We start from the raw sequence: 20,628 nt of genomic DNA on the forward strand, positions 1-20,628 counted from the left end.
ATATCGTCCTCTTTTGGAAGACCAAACAAAGTAGTTTCGCTTTCACAACGAAACACACAGCGCCTTCACGACATGGCGCCGGCAGCAGCAACAATACTACAGCAAGAATAAAAGTTACGCCTTCTTTCTTTGCGTGAACATTTTGGCGACGTTATGCAAATCTTCCCACATCGTGACATAGATATGTGGGGGTGTGTTAGAATGAGGCGTTTTAGGTAGGCGTGGCTGACTCTTAACTTTTATAAAGAATATCTCTTTGGATTTGAGACTTTAGTCTTTGCAACTTTACAGATCTTCTTTATGCACCAAGAGCTTGTAACACTCCAAAGAGAAAGGAACAATTGAAATCGCATCATATGACCCCTTTAATGAGTTTGCAATGTAAGCAGCATAAAATACGCAAATGCATTAATATTTACTACATGCACAAGCATTGACATGCATACAGTAAGATATCATACTATCTTGGCAGATAAAACACAAATATCAGTGGTGTCCCACAAGGCTATGCATTAAGACCAACAAAGTTTAAGGGTTCAGGCATTTAAAGCCATTTATAGGGCATTTCTGCACAGCTTTGGAGAAAATTTCCCAAATTAAAACGCAATAGCTCAAAATGATATAAACAAAGAGGCATACAATTAATCTCTGGAAGACAATATGCAGGTCTATCTTCAGATCATTTAGCCTCAAAGCTCAGCTTTATGTATCTATAATGTAACTACTCATGTTATTACAGCATTAATAAATTATTAAGCATGTAAAGCATCTGTCTGAGACTCTGTACACATAACAACCCATAGAAAAGACGACAAATTAAAGCACAAATGGCTCATATTGAGTCTTTTAATCTCTTTGACATCTCAAACAAGTAATGAACCGGTTGATCAAATGACATTAACACAGATCTCTGGATATTTAAACAGTATTTCAGTGTTTAGGTGGGCTATAAACAGGCTCTATTCTACCGATTGAAATGTCACAGTGTGCCCGCTTAAGGACGCACTGTCATCCGGCGCCGCAGCCGAACCGACACCGCGGCTTCAGCTCCACAGGCCTCACCGGCTCTCCACAGCTCCTGCAGCCCTTCACTACACTCAATAACGCATATGCCGGCCCTATAGCACTAGTCAGACCCGCTAGGTCTGTATAAGCTCAGGCGTGTGATGTGAATCTTACCGTAAATGGGTCGCAGTCTCCTGTCGTTGGGGTCTTGCACATGGCCCCTCGCCGCCATGATGGAGCTGAGCAGGATTAATTGGTGCGCATGCGCAGAGCGAGCACTCCGGAAAGACTTTAACAGGAGCATGGAGTCATGTGTCATTCAGTGTCACTGTAAAAGACACATCTGCAATTGTGCGGTGGTACGATCATGTTTTAAGACGTATATTTTTGCTCTAGCAAAAAAAATAGGAAGTACTATGGTATTGTTTAAGCAGGGGTTTTCTAAATGGGGTCCGAGACCCCCATGGGACAAAAAGGGAGTGCTAGGGGGTCTGTGGAAATATTAATTGAAAAACCATGTAAAAACGTAAATAAATAGATAAATAAAAATAAACAGACAAATAAAATATTTTATTTATAAAAAAATCTAATAGATTACAATAGACTAAAAAAATTAATTGATTAAATAAAATTTTATTTAAAATAAAAATAAAATTACATAAAATAAAAATTGAGTAAAACAATAAATAAAAATGGCTTAAAATAAGAACATAAATGACTAAATAATAATAAATGAATAAAGTAATAAATGAATAAATATTGAATCTACCAGTACAGTTATTTGAGTAGAAAATTTAATTAAATTTCTAAATAATATTGAGACTGATTTGTAATATTATTTTTTTCACAGTAAACATTTTTTTGTCTTTTTGTATGTGGGCCAAATGAATTTTTATTTAATGAAATTTTTAAATTTTAAATGAAATATTTCAAAGAGAGCCTTGAAAACACTTACTTTTCCAATAGAAATGTTTATTTATCATATTTGGACATTGATGTATATGGTTGATAATTAATACAGAAGCGCATTTGTTAAGAACGCATCCTTCTTGTACAGTACACAGACAACCAGAATGAAAATGACACTGCTGATACAGCATATCTGCATATTTAAGTCAAATGACAGTCAATTTAGGCGCATAAAGTCACAGAAATGACAGTTCATTCTCCGTCTCCATCAGAACTGTTCGCCTCTGCTCGTTTGGGACGTGAGCTGCCCGCTGAACTCAAGTGCTTGTCAAAGTCCTCTTCACTGATCTTTCCTTTCTTGAGTTTCTTCAGCAGACGCGTGTCATTTAAAAGCTCGTTTAAGTCTTCTTCGTCAACATCTGACTCCTGTGACCACACAGATATAGCATTGAGACTTTATAGAATAGCCCATTCGCTACATTTACAGCTGTTTACAGAGTTTTCTATTGTTATACATGTACCTTCTATATTCAGTAAAAATATGCAAACAGGGAGTTTTTGGATTTTAAAGGAATAGTTCACCCAAAACGATTCTGAAAATGTACTCAACCCTCAGACCATCCAAGAAGTTTGTTTCTTCATCAGATTTGGAGAAATGTAGCATTGCATCACTTGCTCACCAATTGATGCTCTGCAGTGAATGGGTGCCGTCAGAATGAGAGCTGATAAAAACATCACAATAATCCACAAGTAACCCACACCACTCCAGTCCATCAGTTAATGTCTTGTGAAGCCAAACAAATCAAAACAAATCCTCCATTAAGTCATTTTTAACTTCAAACTATTGTTTCTGGCCAAAAGACCTCTATCCATAATATTGCTTTTAACAGTAAAAAAGTCATCTAGCCTGAATCAGGAGAGAAATCTGCACAGATCAAGAACTGTTAACAAGCCAAAGCAGTTCTAAACAAATATGTGGGGGGATTTTGATGTGAGAGGACAACAGGAGATGGAGGAAGCGTTATTATGGACTCATATTTTGGCCAGAAGTGAGAGTTTAAAGTTAAAGATGACTTAATGATGGATTTGTTTCTTACAAACACGCAGCTTTTCACTTCACAAGACATTAACTGATGGACTGGAGGGGTGTGGATTATTGTGATGTTTTTATCAGCTCTCATTCTGACGGCACCCATTCACTGCAGAGCATCCAAGTGATTCAATGCTACATTTCTCCAAATCTGGAGAAGAAACAAACTCATCATCATCTTGGATGGCCTGAGAGTGAGAACATTTTCAGCAAATGAAATTTTTTGGGGTGAACCATTTCTTTAACGCAAGCAAATGAGTAACATACCTCATCCAGTTTTCTTTTGGCAGCCTTCTTTTTCTTTTTATCCTTCTTGTTCTTCTGCTTCGACCAGGCTTTGTTCTTGATGAAGTTCCTCTTTAACGGCGTCTCTTTTTCTTTCAGCTCCGCCAGCCTTTTTTGTCTCAGTTTTTCCCTGTTTTTATCTTTAAAGCGGATGGTGTCTGTGTCAATGGCCTCTTGTTTGAAGTCCGGGAAGGTCTTTCCTCTCAGTTCAGGCATTTTAGGCAAACGGAGGAGAGCAAAGCCACGGGCCAGAGCAGCAAAATCCAGGTCTGGACAAGGTATGTGTCAGGTGAATTATCTTGGTTAAGTATCTTATGAAAGGTTTAAAGCAATGTCACTCACCTTTAATGCGAAATATCAGACTACACTCGTGTTTGGCGTACGCCTGCACACACGACACAAAGGCTTTCATGCCCTTCTCAAACATGGCTCTGTCACCTAAAGCCATCGCCTTCAGTTTAGGCAGAACATCAACCACGTCTTTCACTGGAGGATACGTCTGAAGAGGACACTGTGGGAAAACACAACTACTTTACCACCTTAAACGCGAACATATAGAATACAAAATATTGAGAATGCATTAATATTAGGCACTTAAATGCATGTCACTTTAAATGCATGTCTAATGCATGAATGTGATTTTTTTTTTAAAAGCCTAATTTCGAACCCTAGACACTCCATCTGATAGTTTGTGTATGAAATGAAGTTTCGCTCTGACTTACCTTTTGATTAATGGACAAGAAATTTACATACGACTCTTCCATTGGCAGAAGAAAGACGAGTGCGTTGCCCTGGTTTCCGATTCGTGCAGTTCGTCCACACCGATGCACAAAGGAACTAATGGAAGGAGTATTAAATTAGATGAGAAAAATTTGCAATATATGCACAAAGCATGCAAATAGTATGTCACCTTTAAACAGTTTAATTTCAGAGTTCTTTTTTATACAATTATAGTATTTATTAATATTTTAATTAGCTTTTATTTTTATATTTCCATTGTAACTTTAGTAATTTTGTTATGTGCTTGTCATTTTAGTTTTTTGTTTCTTTAGTATTTCTATATAACTTGAATTTACTTTTTATTTCAGTGTCAATTTTTTTAACGAATATTCCTATTTTTGTTTATTTGAGCTTTATTTAGATTACTGAACATTATTTTTTAATAGCTTTAGTTAACAATAACAACAATGCTTTGAAATACATTGATTAAAACAAAGTGTTGATACTTAATTTTATAAATTAAATTTAAATTTAATGAAAGCAGTACATGACATTAGGGATTTTGTAACTATGTTTAAGTGCAGGTTTAAAATAAACTAGAGCTATATGCATATCTAATTTATTTTAATTAATTGTTTTATTTCCTCTATCTATATGTTGCCAGGGTTGAGAGCGACATTAATATATATATATATATATATATATTTTTTTTTTTTTAAGTATGTGTAATTATGTATATATATTATATTAGTAATGTAGGGTTGGTGGAGTGTTTTTGTTTTTTTGTTAAGAAAAGCATTTTTAGGTTCCTATGAATTAGCATATACTATACTCTGTATGTACAATGCATATTTTATCAGCTTTTTTTTTTTGGCTGGAATCATGTTTTGTGTACTGTCTCTATCTAAACAAACCAATAAATAAATAAATATGCTGAAGTTTAATATTTAATGTTAGGGGTTTGTTCAATTCATTAGGTATGAGCAATATAGTGGTGCATGACAAACCACTAACTGCATGACTCTACAAGCACTGATCAAAGCATAAAATAAATCATGTAATAAACTATTCCAAGCTTTTGTGAATGTAGTACATACTTCTGAGCTCAAGCGTGTTCATGAATGTCTTGGTTACCTTGCACTGCTTGGTGGGTCGTACTGAAGCACCCAGTTCACTTCTGGGATGTCGATGCCTCTGGCCATGACGTCTGTGCACACGAGAATCCCACTGCACACATCCATAACGCATTTATTCTGGGTCTTTAACTTCCTCTCTGTAAACAGCTAGAAAGGCATCACACTACATTACCTCTTCAGCGCCCGGAAATCTGCAAAGATCTTGTTTCGTTTATGCTTCATCTTCCCGTGGATGCAGTGGATGCTGACATTCTTGATCAAGCCTTCCAGGGCTTTACCGAAGTACTCCACACAGGCACAGGTGCTGCGGATATACAGAGAATATGATGATGTTAAGATGGCTGAACAATATTAATTACATAACATCAATTTGGAATAATTATGTTTTTGTAAGATGTCTCTTCTGCTCACTAAGGCTGATAGAGTAAATACATAATTATGAGTATCTGATACAGCAATATTGTGAAATATTATTACAGTTCCAAATAGCTGTTTTCTATTTGAATACATGTTAAAATGTAATTTATTCCTGTGATCAAAGCTGAATTTTCAGCATCATTCCTCCAGTCTTCAGTGTCACATGATCCTTCAGAAATCATTCTAATATGCTGATTTGCTGCTCAAGAAACAGTTCTCATTATTATCAATTTTAAAAAAGCTTTTTGTGGAAGTTAAAAAGATCAAAGTATGGGGTACGTCACTCTTTGAAGGAAAAAAAAAAGAAGAAGATACTTTTATTCAGCAAGGATGCATTAAATTGACATTAAAAACATTTATAATGTTACAAAATATTAATTTTTCCAAAAAAAAGTAAAACTTTCTAGTCAGCAAAGTATCTTCAAAGTATCAATGTATCATGGTTGCATCACTCAAATATTAAGCAGTAATAACGGTTTTCAACACTGATAATAATAAAAATGTTTCTTGAGCAGCAAATCAGCATATTAGAATGATTTCTGAAGATCATGTGACACTGAAGACTGGAGTAATTATGATGCTGAAAATTCAGCTTTGATCACAGGAATAAATTACATTTTACTATATATTTTTAAATATAAAACAGCTATTTTAAATTGTAATAATATTTCACAACATTACTGTTTTTACTGTATTTTGATCAAATAAATGCAGCTTTGGTGCACAGAAGAGACGACTTGTAACGTATGTGGCAAAATCAGTCTAACAAACCTGAAGAACACAAGCTGCTTCTCATGTTTGTGCTGCCTGAGAAATGCCACTAAAGTGTTGAACTTCTCCTCTGCTCGACATATCTGCACATAAGCAAATGTTAAGATAAATAATTGGGAATTAGTTCAGACAAGTATGGCCAACCCAACTTGTTCATAATGAGAAAGGAATGTGAATTAAAGGTATAAACGCAGTCAATACTTAATACATAATTAACAGAGTAGTTACAATTTCTGAAACGCCCCATGAAAATGCATGCATGTGCATTAGTGAATGAGTCCCTGCTGGTTACAGACAGCTCTAGATGACTCACTGCGTAATAATTGCTGAGTCTGGCTGGTGTTTTCTGCATGCTTGAGGCCGCCACACCTTTCTCCTTCACTGTGATTCGCACAGGGTTGCGCAGACCAGCCCTCACCAACTTCTCCAGCTCTTGTGTCTGTGTGGCAGAGAAAAGCCCCGTGCGCCGCTGCTTGGGTAAATACCCCAGAATAGTGTTTAAACTGCAGAGGCGAAGAAAAAAGCTGCATTAGCTGCATAATCTCAACTTTGGGGTCACACTTGTGATCCTGGTGGTCCTCTGTAGTGAATGGGTGCCGTCAGAATGAGAGTCCAAACAGCTGATAAAAACATCACAATAATCCACACCACTCCAGTCCATCAGTTAACGTCTTGTGAAGTGCAAAGCTGCATGTTTCTAAGAAACAAATCCATCAAGACATTTTAACTTAACATTATTACTCTAGCTAAAATGAAATAGAGTCTTCCATCCATAATATCGCATAATATTTTACATTGAAAATGTCATCTGGTCTGAATCAGCAGAGAAATCTGCACAGACCAAGCACTGTTTACAAGCCAAACCAGCTCTAAACAAATGTGTGGGTGAGATCTGATGTGCGAGGAGAACAGAGGATGGACTTTTTTACTGGAGAACTATAGACTGGATATTTCAGCAGGAAGCAAAGTTAAAAACGCCTTAATGATGGATTTGTTTCTTACAAACCCACAGCTTTCACGTCACATGATGTTAACTGATGGACTGGAGTGCTGTGGATTACTTGTGGATTATTGTGATGTTTTTATCAGCTGTTTGGACTCTCATTCTGACGGCACCCATTCACTGCAGAGCATCCATTGCTGACCAAGTGATGCAATGCTACATTTCCCCAAATCTGTTCAAATGAAGAAACAAACTCATCTGCATCTTGGATGGCCTAAGAGTGAGTACATTTTTTGCAAATGATCATTTTCGGGTGAACTTCCTTTTAATGTGCTATATTTTAGGTCAATAATATTTTTTTGTAATATTTTACACTTTGAGGGGATTTCATGATACAAAACATATATATATATATATTAATTTAAAAAATATTAAAAACACTTTTTATAATATTTTTCAGTTAATGCAGCATTCAAATTAAAAACAGAGCAAATGTATTTGAAATCCAGTGAATGGAGGCAGATTAGTGCCATCTATACAGTACTTGAATAATCTTGTAATACCATGGTATAACCACTAGATGCCTATAATATACAGAGAGAGAGAAAATTATTTTGTGTGTGAATATGCTAATTATACAGCATCTTATTAAAACACTCAATGCATATTATAACAAAAATTATACAGACTCCAGAGAAAGTGTGGTTAAACTGCCAAGCAATGTAAAATTAAATGCTTATGTAAGTTATTGCCTATTATTTTTAGTTGTTTTCTGGCAGTTTTTTACAGACTGACGATTTGAGATCATTACCTGGCTTCAAAGCCCATGTCCAGTAATCTGTCTGCCTCATCCAGGACAAGAACATCCAGAGACTTCACAGCCGTGGCCAAATCAAGCCCATCGGCCTTCCTCCTGAACATGTCCTCCAATCGCCCAGGGGTCGCAATTAGGATATTGGCTCTACGAACCGCACATAACATTGCATTTGCTTATTTTATTCCAGATTTAGTTTGAGAAAAGAGCAGTCCATACACTCACCCCTGAGTCTTAAACTTCTCTACATCCTCAATAGGGTTGCTTCCACCAATCAAAAGAATCTGTCTAAAAACAGACACACATTGTTAGATTTACAAGCTTAAGGCCATCAGATGGAGTAGATGTTTTATTCTCACCTAAACTGAGGAAACCCCTGCAGAAATCGTCCCATCACCTCGCTGATCTGCAGTGCCAGCTCTCGGGTGGGTGTTATGATCAATGCACCCACCTGACAATACATCACAATAGAAATCAAAATGAATTACACCGATGCAACGCAAGCATCTGATGAAGAAGAAGACAGCGTTACTGAAATGTCAAATTCATCATCTAATACAGACCTGCATCTTTTTTAACTTCTCTTCTCGCTTTAGGAGAATTTCTAACGCAGGAATCACAAATGCCAAGGTTTTCCCGCTGCCAGTCACCTGGAATCACATTAAATATTATTAATATTAATATTATTATTACAAAAGTTTTTTTTTTAATGTTTTTGAAGTAAGTCTTAATAAGTGAATGACTTTCTTTAATGCAGCTTTATGCTCACCAAATCTGCATTAATTTAATAAAAAAAATACAGTAATATTAAAAAAAAAAAAAAAATCAATTTGAATATATTTTAAGCATATTTAGCATCTCATTACTCCAGTCTTCAGTGTCACATGATCATTCAGGAATCATTCTAATATCCTAATTTGGTGCTCAATTATTAATAATGGTTCTTTTTATTAGCAACATTAAAAAGTACTGCAGCTTAGTATTTCTGTGTATGCCGTGATGCTTTTTTTCTTTGATAAATAACATATTTAATCAACAGCATTTATTTGAAATCTATTTTTTGTAACAATATACATGTCTTTACTGTCATTTTTAATAAATTTAATGCATCCTTACTAGGGGTCGACCGATTATCGGCACCGATATTAAGCATTTTTATGATTATCGGTATCGGTCATTTTCAAAACCGATTCACCGATAAAATAACTTCATTTTGAAACACGCTATTTGGCTCTGATGCAGCCTGTCAGAACTCACCACTCTGTGGCCTAAAGCAGTCTCCGTCCACCGCTCATCTGATTTGTTGGGAGTCAGAAGTCCGACCAATCAAAGCGGAATTCACTCTCACTCTGAAAGCGCTTGCTAACTGCAGCTGCTTCAGTGATCACGCATCAGTTGTCTCTCAAAGGTAAGGCAGCAGCAGACGTTGCTTAAGTTGCAATAAATCACAATCCACTAACGTTACACTGAAGTTGCAAAACACCTCAATATTATCTATGATTTCCAGAATTGCGGAATCCAGTCATATAAATGGAATTTACTGTATGATGCGTAATGTCACGGAATTTGTCAAAGTTTGGATGAATTAATCAAAAGTAGGTCAGTACACTTAAATAGAGTCGCAATATGGACTAGTATCTGTAAATATTAAGCCGCAAAAATACTATTTAAATATGAATCCAGCATGTTCTGCATGTCTCTGTGTATGTAAATAAATAATTTTTGCACCAGACATATATATCGGTTATCGGTCTACTTTATCTGTAAAAATCGGTATCGGCCTTGAAAAACACATATCGGTCGACCCCTAATCCTTACTGAATAAAAGTATTAGTTTCTTTATTTGAACCATATTGACCCCAAACTTACGGTTTTGACAAATATGAAGCAGCAAAAACTGTTTGCAACATTGATAATAATCATAAATGTTTCTTGAGCTGCAAATCATAAGCATATTAGAATCAATGATTTCTGAAGGATCACGTGACACTGAAGACTGGAACAATGTTGATCACAGGAATAAACTATAATTCAAAATGTACTCAAACAGAAAAGTTATTTTAAATTGTAATAACATTTCACAGTTTTCACGATCAAATAAATGCAGGTTTGAGGAGCATAAGGCTCTTCTTTCAAAAAAATTGAAACAAATATGAAATATTCTCAGACAGCACATTATGATAAAAAATAAACACGTATTCAAATACTCACGGCTTCAGCAGCCACATCTTTATTACTCATAAAAAGAGGGATGCAGGCAAACTGAAATTGATGGAAAAAATGAGTTAATACAATACGACCAGAAACACGCGAGTACAGTTTAAGTCTGAATATTAATACCTGAACAGGAGTCATATATGCAAATTTCAGCTCCCTAAGTGTCTGTAATATACTGTCATGTAATTTCACGGGCAAACGCTCCCATTTTCCATCGGTAATGTTTTCCATAGTTTATGAATTTAGATGAGTCTGACCCATAAAAGTAAACATGAGGAGAAGATGTGTGCTACACGCAATACGCTCCGAATGTGAAACAAGCGACTGATACAAACGTTCCGCATTGTCTTCCTCCGAGGGGGCATTTAGTGAGAGCTAAATCCATTGCATGGCATTCAAAACTCAGAATATTTGTCTTGTCTGGCACCTTTATGTAATATGAAGCCTAGTCGTTTAAATAAATTATCTACAAACGGAAAACCGCCGCACACTACGATTGAACCATCCTCATCAGCGCTGAGAAAAGTAACAGCTACCACGTGACAACCTCAAATTTACGCAGAGGCCTCGCCAATTCATACATGAAAGAATTATGTAAATAAAGAGCAAATATCAAATACATGGCAGTTGCATGGCAAATTTTGCTGCGAGTTTCCATGTTGTGCATCCAAACCTACACAAACAATACAAAGGAGACATTTTAAGAACATGTTTCATGTTTATTAAATGAAATCCATATTTGACATACATATTCGTTGAACTTCTGAGGTTTACAGTTTTATCATCAGTTCACCAGTAGTCTTAGCCAAACTATTTTGCATTTTCTTTAATGTAAGAGTTGGTTTAGACAACAAAAGTGGTACAAAACTACATAAAGTACTTCCTGCGTGAAGAGACTGGAGATAGAGATAGAAAAGAAATTGGGCCTACCCTGCCTAAACATTTAAAAACACACCAGAAAATCTGCAAAGCAGTCATTTTGCCGCTTCGCCAGCATCAGGTTTAAATATGTGCCATGGAGGTCGTTGTTGGCATAACTAAATGTGATAATGAGCAGTGAAAATGACATGAAATGTGACATTTCCTGACACTTATATCAGCGACCGCTGACTTCCCATTCGCTCAAAACATTGTTCATGTTATGGTTTAATTACAGCATGCTATTTCCATACAATCCTAAATCATGTTCTTGTATTGGGACAACACCACATCATCACCGTTACTTCATTCTCAGAGTAATGCGCAATCGTAACAGTTCTGGAGAAGAAACACCAAGCAAAAAAAAAAAAGAAAAAACAATTATATATATATATATATATATATATATACATATATATATCAAGTCAGGCTAAAACAAACTCAATGAACTGATTCAAAATCACACCCTTTACCAAATCAAACGATGAAGAGAACTACAACTGGGGCAAATAAAAACCAAATCACAGACTGGGTGGACTAGCGAACAGCCAAGTTCTTCCCATCTCTGTTGAATTGGACATCCAATTCATAAAACAGGTCAATCTTGAACTCAGTGTGTTTATGTTGTGGAACACAGACAGGATTTTATACGACTCTCCGCACTTCAAAGAATCTCTTCAGGTAGTAAATCTGTCCGAGGGTCATGGCCACCAGCACCAGAGCCTCAAAGAAGGACCACAGCACCACCCTGTCGTTGAACTTCTGAGGTTTACAGTTTTATCATCAGTTCACCAGTAGTCTTAGCCAAACTATTTTGCATTTTCTTTAATGTAAGAGTTGGTTTAGACAACAAAAGTGGTACAAAACTACATAAAGTACTTCCTGCGTGAAGAGACTGGAGATAGAGATAGAAAAGAAATTGGGCCTACCCTGCCTAAACATTTAAAAACACACCAGAAAATCTGCAAAGCAGTCATTTTGCCGCTTCGCCAGCATCAGGTTTAAATATGTGCCATGGAGGTCGTTGTTGGCATAACTAAATGTGATAATGAGCAGTGAAAATGACATGAAATGTGACATTTCCTGACACTTATATCAGCGACCGCTGACTTCCCATTCGCTCAAAACATTGTTCATGTTATGGTTTAATTACAGCATGCTATTTCCATACAATCCTAAATCATGTTCTTGTATTGGGACAACACCACATCATCACCGTTACTTCATTCTCAGAGTAATGCGCAATCGTAACAGTTCTGGAGAAGAAACACCAAGCAAAAAAAAAAAAGAAAAAACAAATTATATATATATATATATATATATATATACATATATATATATATATATTAAAGATGACTGTTCAAAATCAAGTCAGGCTAAAACAAACTCAATGAACTGATTCAAAATCGCACCCTTTACCAAATCAAACGATGAAGAGAACTACAACTGGGGCAAATAAAAACCAAATCACAGACTGGGTGGACTAGCGAACAACCAAGTTCTTCCCATCTCTGTTGAATTGGACATCCAATTCATAAAACAGGTCAATCTTGAACTCAGTGTGTTTATGTTGTGGAACACAGACAGGATTTTATACGACTCTCCGCACTTCGAAGAATCTCTTCAGGTAGTAAATCTGTCCGAGGGTCATGGCCACCAGCACCAGAGCCTCAAAGAAGGACCACAGCACCACCCTGCTGTTCGTGTTGTCATTGACTAGAGGACACAGACATAATTAGACAGCAAGTTTAATAGACACAAGTTAAAAATAGATCAATCAATCAATAAATAAAACAGTAATAATTCAAAGTCAATTTAAATATGCATTTCAGCTGCTCGTCATGCCAAAATAAAAACGAAGAAATAATTCCAATGTCCATTTAAACACTAATATTTGTCCAATAAATAAATACACAAATAAATGGCCATTTTAACAATTATATTTTTGCTGGGTTCGCGTCAAGTCAAAATAAAAAAAGGAATATTTATAAAAAGACGAAAGAAGAAATAATAATTATTCATGCCAATTATTCAGTTCATGTCAAAATGAAAACATTAAATAATTTGCAGGTCATTTAAACATGCATATTATAGCTGGATTCATGTACTGCCAAAATAAAATAATATTAAAAGGCCATTTAAACATGCACAATATTATAGCTGGGTTCATGTAGCATCAAAATTAAAATAATAATAATAATTGAAAGGGCATTTAAACATGCATATTTTTCCTGGGTTCAAAACCATGCAAAATAATGATTGCTTAAAAACAACAACAACTGTGGTCACGTGATCAGTGCGGATGTCTTACTTGCGCGGTGTATTCTCTCTCGGACCTCCATGTATTCCTGCTCATGTTTGACCGCCGTCATGGCAACCGCCAGCTCATTGATCATCTCCTCCAGCTTATTCTGATGAGCTGGAAATAAATTAATAGCAAGTTACTCGTGACGACTGTATCAACGTGCATGCAGCATGCAAATACAACACCTCCAATTTTTACAAAACAGTATAAAATTTGGTACCAACAGTGAACGCCTCATGTACACATGCAAGAGGTTACAGGTCATAAACGGCTGTTACATTAATAAAAACCCTTATGTATAGAGCATAAAAGATAAGTATCAGAATGGCCTACAGTTAAAAAAAGCAAAACAGGCCATGAGAACTTCAAATAAACCTCTTCTATGATAAAACACAACCATTAATGTTATATCTCTCTCTTTAGGGTTCAACAGCAGTTTTATGAGCTCATCGGTGAGTGAAAGGTTCAGCTCATTGGTCACGCTGTCTTTATACACACAGGTGCAAATAGAAGTGCGGATGCTGTTAGATTTCAGTTTAAAACTCAACAGATGTTAAAATGATCTACTGAACAGTCTATTCCTACCATCCCAGCTGTCACCACCTCCTGAATAGGGAAGAAAGCCACGTTAGAGGCAAAAAGAAAAACCCATGTTAAATCATAATTTCAGCACTGTATAAGTTATATATATATATATAAAAAATTAGTGCTGTCAGACTATTAATCACGATTAATCGCATCCAAAATAAGTTTTTATTTACATAATATATGCATGTATACTAGGGCTGGGCAAAAAAAAGGAAAAAAAAGAAAGATTTTCCGATTAATCGTTTTTATTTTTTTATTTTTTAAATGACGTCGATTTGATATCGATTCTCAAAAGCCGTGAATCGATCTTTTCCGGGATTTATTTCAGCACACATTTAAAACAAGATCTGATTAACGTGAATCTTATCATTAGTCTTCTCCAGTAGATGTCACCCTTTTTTACCTTGCGTGATGTTACAACAGAAATCCTGTCATTCATTCAGCACATATCATGGCCATACGCGCAATTCTCAATGCTCCGGTGAAATGCTATAGTAATACTATAAATCTGCAGAAGATATCACGCATAAGGCACCATGATTTCAGTAATGAATGAATGGCGGATGGCGCGGCACACTGTTTTGTTTACTACACACACACTAAAGCGTGGATGATGCTCACGGTGTTTTCAGCTTCTGCCATTTCATTATATGATGATATGAACACGAATGTCATCTCCAGCTGCTCTGAGAGTCACTTCATTAGCATTTACCGTTTCGCTTGAGAAATCTACCGTCATATCACATACACAGCAGCTGCAAGTTCTTCACGGCAACCCGTCAAAATAAAAGTTTAGTGTAACGTTCTACTGTCAGAATATATTACTCTTTAGCAGTCTTAAGACTCAATGCTACTACTGCTAATAAATATTAATAAATCTTTATTTTTTAAAGGAATAATCACATCTGTTTTCTTTTTAATTTTAACAGTAAACCTGCTTTGTGCAGCATTTGTTTGCCAAAAAATAAAAGGGTTTAATTTTCACTTGATTAGGATAAATTAAATTCACGTTTTATGCCTTCATCTGATTATCAGAAAAATTAAGAACTTTTTATAGGGCCCTATTATTGTTTAAAAAAGGACCCTATACAAAAAAAAGAATAGTTTAAAAATCAGGCATGTGGTTCTTAATTTCTTTTTATTAATTTACCATTTGTAAACTGATGTTTACTGTTCATTTTTTAGAAATATCAATAGTATTTGTATTAAAACTATATTCACAAAAAATCGAGAATCGAATCGAATCGAGAGCTTGCGAATCGAAATCGAATCGGGACATCTGAATCGATACCCAGCCCTAGTGTATACTGTGTATATTTATTATGTATATATAAATACAAACACATGCATATATTTAAGAAAAATATGTTATGTTTATATATAATATAGTATAAAATATAAGAATATGAATATATAAATGTATAAAAATGTAAATATTTTCAAAATAACAATTGGTGGCTGACTAAATACTTTTTTGCCCCACTGTATATGAATGTATGCCTGAGGGGAACTTACTGTCTTTAGAAAAGTGTAGGTGGTATTTTTTCATCTTGCCTCTGTCTAAAGCATATTAAAGTTCATAAGTGCAGCGCTGCTTTGTTTACAGCCAAAACCAAGGAAACGCTTTAAGCGCCACCTGCTGGCAGAGAGTGCATCTGCGTCTCGTTCAGCTCGTCTGCTGTTTCTGTTTCATGCAGATATTTTATGCATAGTTTCACAAAACCATTCTGTTTTTGCATCCCATTTCTAAATTACACAATGTAATTTAGATTAAAAACTGCTCAAGTTGCATGTATGCAGCATCTTTGTTTGGATCATGATTAAAATGCAGTGGTTGCCTCTAATTTTAAATGGAAAGAGCACAGACAAAGCCTTAGTTTGTTTATATGAAGAGATTTCTTTTATTTGTGTTAATTATTTATTTGGGGCTTGTTTTAAAATGTCAATTTAGTTTTATTTACATTTACATTAGCCTATATTTAAATGTTGTTATTTAGCAGACACTTTTATCCAAAGCGACTTTCAAATGAGGACAATAAAAGCAATCAAAACCAACAAAAGAGCAATAATATGCAAGTGCTATATTAGTATATTATTATAGTGTTATATTTCAGTTTCACAAAGAAACGTGGAGCATTTTGTCCAAGCAATAATAGGACACATTTCATTTATAATTTCTCTTAAATCTCATTTAGTAAAAAAATCAATCAAATCGTGAGCTGAGTGAATCATTACATCCCTATATATAATGTAAACAACAACTTTGTGATTAATCGTTTGCAGGGCTGAAACGATTCCTCGAATACCTCGAGTAACTCGAATACAAAAAATCAGGCTTCGTTTAGTCCATTTACTGTAACTACACACGGATCACAGCGTTTCCCCGCGGACCATTATTATTGACGCACAACCTGATAAACGCTGGACCACAGACTGTAAAAAAAGCACTGGACATATTTAAATAAATCAATATGGTGGCTAGTTATGATGTCCCTACGTTTGCTATGTTTTGTGAAAGACTAAGCACCAGTCCCTTTCCACCACCTTGTGGCGCAACACTGTAACTGCACTGACTGACAGCCCGTATAGAACACACGCAGGTGGAATTTTCAGATTACAACTAGGCTAACTTTATACATATAGGCTAACAATAGCCTAACGATCTTATTGTCAGGTTCATGTTCTGTGGACCGTTATTTTGTCATTCTCTTCTGTTTACTTCCCTTCCTGTTTCAACGCTATTTGGTTTCGGTATCATCGTCTTCTGAATATGACCTTGTTAGTTATACATACAAAAATTATATATATATATATATATATATACACACACATATACATACATATATATATATATATACACATACATATACATACATATATATACATACATATACATTAGGGATGCACCGATATGAAAATATCAAAAGTATCGCAAGGGAAATTCCCTCACCGAGACAGCCCTACACACACATACAGGGACATTTAAGAGGGTTTATTTCATATTGCAGAAAAATGTGTTTAAAAATTGTGTATGGATTCTTGTTCTTGTTCCAAGTTACCTTCCCGTCCACTGATTTTTGCCTCTCACAAAAGCCACAAAGCCTTCCAAGAAGACAGTAAAGGCTTATGTTATGCCTGAGCTTTAGTTAGGCTGAAACTTGAAAGTTAAGTTGCACTACATAAATGCAATGTTTAGGTATTATTATTATTACTATTATTTTGATGTATGCCTTAGTTTTAGTTTGTACTGTTTACCTTTTTTTTTTCTTTTCTTTTTTTAAGTAATGTGAAATAGATTTTTTTATTCATTTTATTTATTTATATTTATATTTTATTTATTTTATTGATATATTTGCATTTTGAATGTAATTCTGCAATTAAATGCATTAAATGAGTTTAGTTTTCACGGTTATTAATGTATGCAATTTCAGCAATAAAAATGTTAATTTTTCTAAAAAGAAAACAAATGAGTTGTTTATTTTAAGAGATCTATCTTATTCTCTCTTGTATATTTAGTATTGCTCTTAAAGAAAAATTCTTATCTGATTACTCGATGGAATAATCTGTAGAATACTCGATTACTAAAATAATTGATAGCTACAGCCCTAATCATTTGACAGCACTAATTAAAATTAATACTTAAATATATAAAAAAACATTTTCGGTAAAGTAATTTTTAAAAATATGTCTATATAGTTTTTGTTCATTTTCATGTCAGTTTTAGTAACTGATGAGCTGGAAATAACAATTTACTCGATTATATCAACGCAAATATTTCTGCATATTCAGCATGCAAATGCAACACCACCAATTTAATTACTTTTATAATTTTCATTTATTTTGAATTAGTTGTTATTTTTATATTTTCCATTTTAAACTTTTAGTAATTTTGTTAGTTTAATTATTTTTAATTCGTTTTTATAAAATATCTATATAATTTGTTTTTAATTTTAGTTTGTCATATTACACTAAATAAAAATAGAAATAAATAGGTAAAATAAAAAGGTTTTGATATTTGAGATTCAGTTACTTATTTTATTTCAATTTTTTTGTGTTTTATTCAACTATAATAACCCTGATTTAGGCCTATAGAAATTAATTTCAAGGCAACTGAAATATTTTAGAAACCTGGGCAGAAAACCTGACATTCATTATAGAAAGCTCCACAAATATTTAATTTTCCATGACTTTTCCAGTTGCCTGAAAGCTCCCAGGTTTTCCGTGACCGTGAGAACTCTGCCATATGGAGCAAAAGAGAAGACACTACGAGAAACAACCTTCCCAGAAACCCCTGCACCAGTTCATGCGCTCACCCTCTGTCTCCATATTCTGTCCTTTGGGTGCCTCGCCGATGTCAATGGTGAACATCACAATCTTAGGGGTCATGGTGGACATCTTGTTGCTGAAGCAGAACTTGTAGATTCCGTCCATATGGGCGGCTACAGAATACTTGCCGCTGGACTCACGGTCTCCTTTATAGATCTGCTTCCCATCTGGACCCGTTATCTGTTCAGGACAAACAATACATGAGTTACTGACAGGTGCTCACAACTTCACAAAAACCCACAAATAACCACTATTAAAGGGGTCCTATGATGCGATTTCAAGTTTTCCTTTCTCTTTGGAGTGTTACAAGCTCTTGGTGCATAAAGAAGATCTGTAAAGTTGCAAAGCCTAAAGTCTCAAATCCAAAGAGATATTCTTTATAAAAGTTAAGAGTCAGCCACGCCTACCTAAAACGGCTCGTTCTAACACGCCCCCACATGTCTACATCACTATGTGGAAATATTAGCATAATGCTGCCTAAATGTGCACGCAAAGAAAGAAGGCGTGTTTTTAATGGCCTTTGCTATGACAATCTGGCACTTCTGAATCAGCGACTAAGTATGTTTTGTCGATGCGTGCTTGTGGTGTTCGGCCAATCACAATGCACTGGGTCAGCTGGCCAATCAGAGCAGACTGAGCTTGTCAAAGGAGGGACTTTGTAGAAAACGAAGCGTTTGAGAGAGGCGGGGCATAGAGGACCTACAATAATGTACAGTATTTGAAAAATAATGTGTTTTTTGAACATTAAAGCATGTCAACATATTCTGTTACACCAAATACACAAAATAATGAGCTTTAAAATAGCATCATATGACCCCTTTAATTGGTAATAATATCCAAGTGTGTGTGCATATACAGTGGTGGCCTAAACACTAGTATTTCCAGCAGCTAGAAATGGTTTTAAGTCAGTTATTTCTATCTTTGGCACAGTTCTTCTGGATTGAGTCTGTCTCAGTTCGTTCTCGTCACTCCAGACAGATCAGATCAGATCTCTGTGTGCAGCACTGGCTGTCGTCAGACAAAAATCTCACTGCATTATTACAATTAATGGCTAAATGAATGTTTGGAAATGTAAACTGATATTTCCTACCGACACACTACAGCAAAAGATAGAAATAACTGACTTAAAAGCATTTCTAGCTGCTGGAAATACTAGTGTTCTAATCATTTTGGCCACCACTGTACTGTATGCATGGCTCTTTAAGAATATCTAAAGTACTAAGCAAACTTTTAGGTTACAAATCTATGGGATCTCATGGTAATGCCACAGTATTTGTGCTTAACAACCATCAGGTGGAAGCAAAGTAAGACCAAACTAAACCAGAGTAGTTTTACTTTCACCTCGACCCTCCCAAAGGTTATCAATACACACAATGCCGTACGTTAAGACTGTACATAATCTAGTGTGCAAGCATTAATAATCACTAACAGCCAGCAATTCACTTCCGGCTTCAACCAGCATCCGGTGCGAGCAGACGGCGACACCTGCAAACTTCCTACAGCGCCTGCTTATGGGCTATCGTTTATTATTAATACAGTAAGTGTATTTTGATGCTCACCTCCACGTCGATGTCCAGAAATCCTCCCTCGGCGACCTCAAACATCAGGCCCATTTTGGTGCCCGAGTTCACGCGCTCATAGAAACACTCCTCCGCGTGAGCATCGATGCTCACAAAATAGCCGCTCGCCGTGTAAGACAGCGCGCCGAGGAGCACGACGAGTTCCGAGAGCGTAAACATGTTTGGTGCGCTGTATTAATGGATGATAAACCCCATAAAAGAGACTTTACGCCGCACTGGACCGATAAAGGCGGAGACTGCCAAGCGCTAGCTGCGCTACTGAGGATGCCACGTCAAGATTTAGACGAGTCGCCTGAAGGGACAAAAAGGCGACAACGACGGACGTAGTTCGCGTTTGCAAAAAACAGAAACTATTTATTTTATTACATTTATACAGAATTATTTCGGTGCGATTTGGCTTTTTTATTTTTATTTTTTGTTAAAATTAGAACACAAACAAAATACAACTCAGAGGAAAAGTTTATTTTTCTTTGATAATGGTGGTTAAAATGTATTTATTAATTTGAATCGAATGTAATATATTAATTTAATACTATTACAAATGTAGCCTATGTATTATATAGAGAGAATTGTTTATCCACAAAGGTAAAAAAAAATTGAAATG

The 20,628-nt window shown here is 35.5% G+C and overlaps 3 protein-coding genes and 1 long non-coding RNA gene across 5 annotated transcripts in view; 1 reads left to right on the forward strand and 3 right to left on the reverse strand.

Moving 5' to 3' along the window:
- The window catches only part of LOC107602242 (N-alpha-acetyltransferase 25, NatB auxiliary subunit-like), a 22,062-nt gene extending 20,774 nt beyond the window's left edge, over positions 1-1,288 (reverse strand). The window contains exon 1 of the mRNA XM_016294697.1: positions 1,180-1,288. Coding sequence (XP_016150183.1) covers positions 1,180-1,237 — 58 coding nt within the window. The 5' untranslated portion in view covers positions 1,238-1,288. The remainder of the gene's footprint in view (positions 1-1,179) is intronic.
- A 686-nt stretch (positions 1,289-1,974) lies between these two features.
- ddx55 (DEAD (Asp-Glu-Ala-Asp) box polypeptide 55) lies at positions 1,975-10,627 on the reverse strand. Its single transcript, XM_016294677.1, has 14 exons — positions 10,431-10,627; positions 10,302-10,352; positions 8,654-8,740; positions 8,450-8,541; positions 8,316-8,378; positions 8,088-8,237; positions 6,647-6,836; positions 6,334-6,416; positions 5,318-5,449; positions 5,144-5,236; positions 4,012-4,126; positions 3,632-3,800; positions 3,272-3,558; positions 1,975-2,340 (listed from the first exon to the last, which is right to left on the reverse strand). Exons 1-14 carry the CDS (start codon positions 10,536-10,538, stop codon positions 2,167-2,169), a joined length of 1,794 nt encoding a protein of 597 aa, XP_016150163.1. The 5' UTR covers positions 10,539-10,627; the 3' UTR covers positions 1,975-2,166.
- Positions 10,628-11,024: 397 nt separating this feature from the next.
- Positions 11,025-12,512, forward strand: LOC107602244 (uncharacterized). The gene is made up of 2 exons (XR_001611012.1): positions 11,025-11,075; positions 11,993-12,512. It is a non-coding gene; the product is annotated as an uncharacterized lncRNA (long non-coding RNA).
- tmed2 (transmembrane p24 trafficking protein 2) lies at positions 11,659-20,363 on the reverse strand. 2 transcript variants are annotated; one of them, XM_016294699.1, is made up of 5 exons: positions 20,004-20,363; positions 18,432-18,624; positions 13,537-13,644; positions 12,895-12,941; positions 11,659-11,948 (listed from the first exon to the last, which is right to left on the reverse strand). In XM_016294699.1, exons 1-5 carry the CDS (start codon positions 20,181-20,183, stop codon positions 11,871-11,873), a joined length of 606 nt encoding a protein of 201 aa, XP_016150185.1. In that variant the 5' UTR covers positions 20,184-20,363; the 3' UTR covers positions 11,659-11,870. The 2 variants fall into 2 exon arrangements, with proteins under 2 accessions (XP_016150185.1, XP_016150184.1); XM_016294698.1 differs by lacking the exon at positions 11,659-11,948 and having other exon boundaries at positions 12,564-12,941.
- Positions 20,364-20,628: the final 265 nt, after the last annotated feature.

This window comes from Sinocyclocheilus grahami, unplaced genomic scaffold (genome assembly GCF_001515645.1).
Source record: "Sinocyclocheilus grahami isolate Dianchi unplaced genomic scaffold, SAMN03320097.WGS_v1.1 scaffold322.1, whole genome shotgun sequence".
Taxonomy (NCBI): domain Eukaryota; kingdom Metazoa; phylum Chordata; class Actinopteri; order Cypriniformes; family Cyprinidae; genus Sinocyclocheilus; species Sinocyclocheilus grahami.

What these genes read in the sequence shown, in the direction of transcription:
- tmed2 (XM_016294699.1), bottom strand. Translation starts at nt 20,183, where the DNA reads ATGTTTACGCTCTCGGAACTCGTCGTGCTCCTCGGCGCGCTGTCTTAC. An exon ending in ACAGAATATGGAGACAGAGG is followed by an intron (nt 13,645 to 18,431) that starts GTGAGCGCATGA and finishes ATTTATTTCCAG; the next exon opens with CTCATCAGAATAAGCTGGAG. An exon ending in TGCTGTGGTCCTTCTTTGAG is followed by an intron (nt 11,949 to 12,894) that starts GCTCTGGTGCTG and finishes TCCTTCTTTGAG; the next exon opens with GCTCTGGTGCTGGTGGCCAT.
- ddx55 (XM_016294677.1), bottom strand. Translation starts at nt 10,538, where the DNA reads ATGGAAAACATTACCGATGGAAAATGGGAGCGTTTGCCCGTGAAATTA. An exon ending in AGAAGTTAAAAAAGATGCAG is followed by an intron (nt 8,542 to 8,653) that starts GTCTGTATTAGA and finishes ATGTATTGTCAG; the next exon opens with GTGGGTGCATTGATCATAAC. An exon ending in AAGCAGCTTGTGTTCTTCAG is followed by an intron (nt 5,450 to 6,333) that starts GTTTGTTAGACT and finishes GTATATCCGCAG; the next exon opens with CACCTGTGCCTGTGTGGAGT.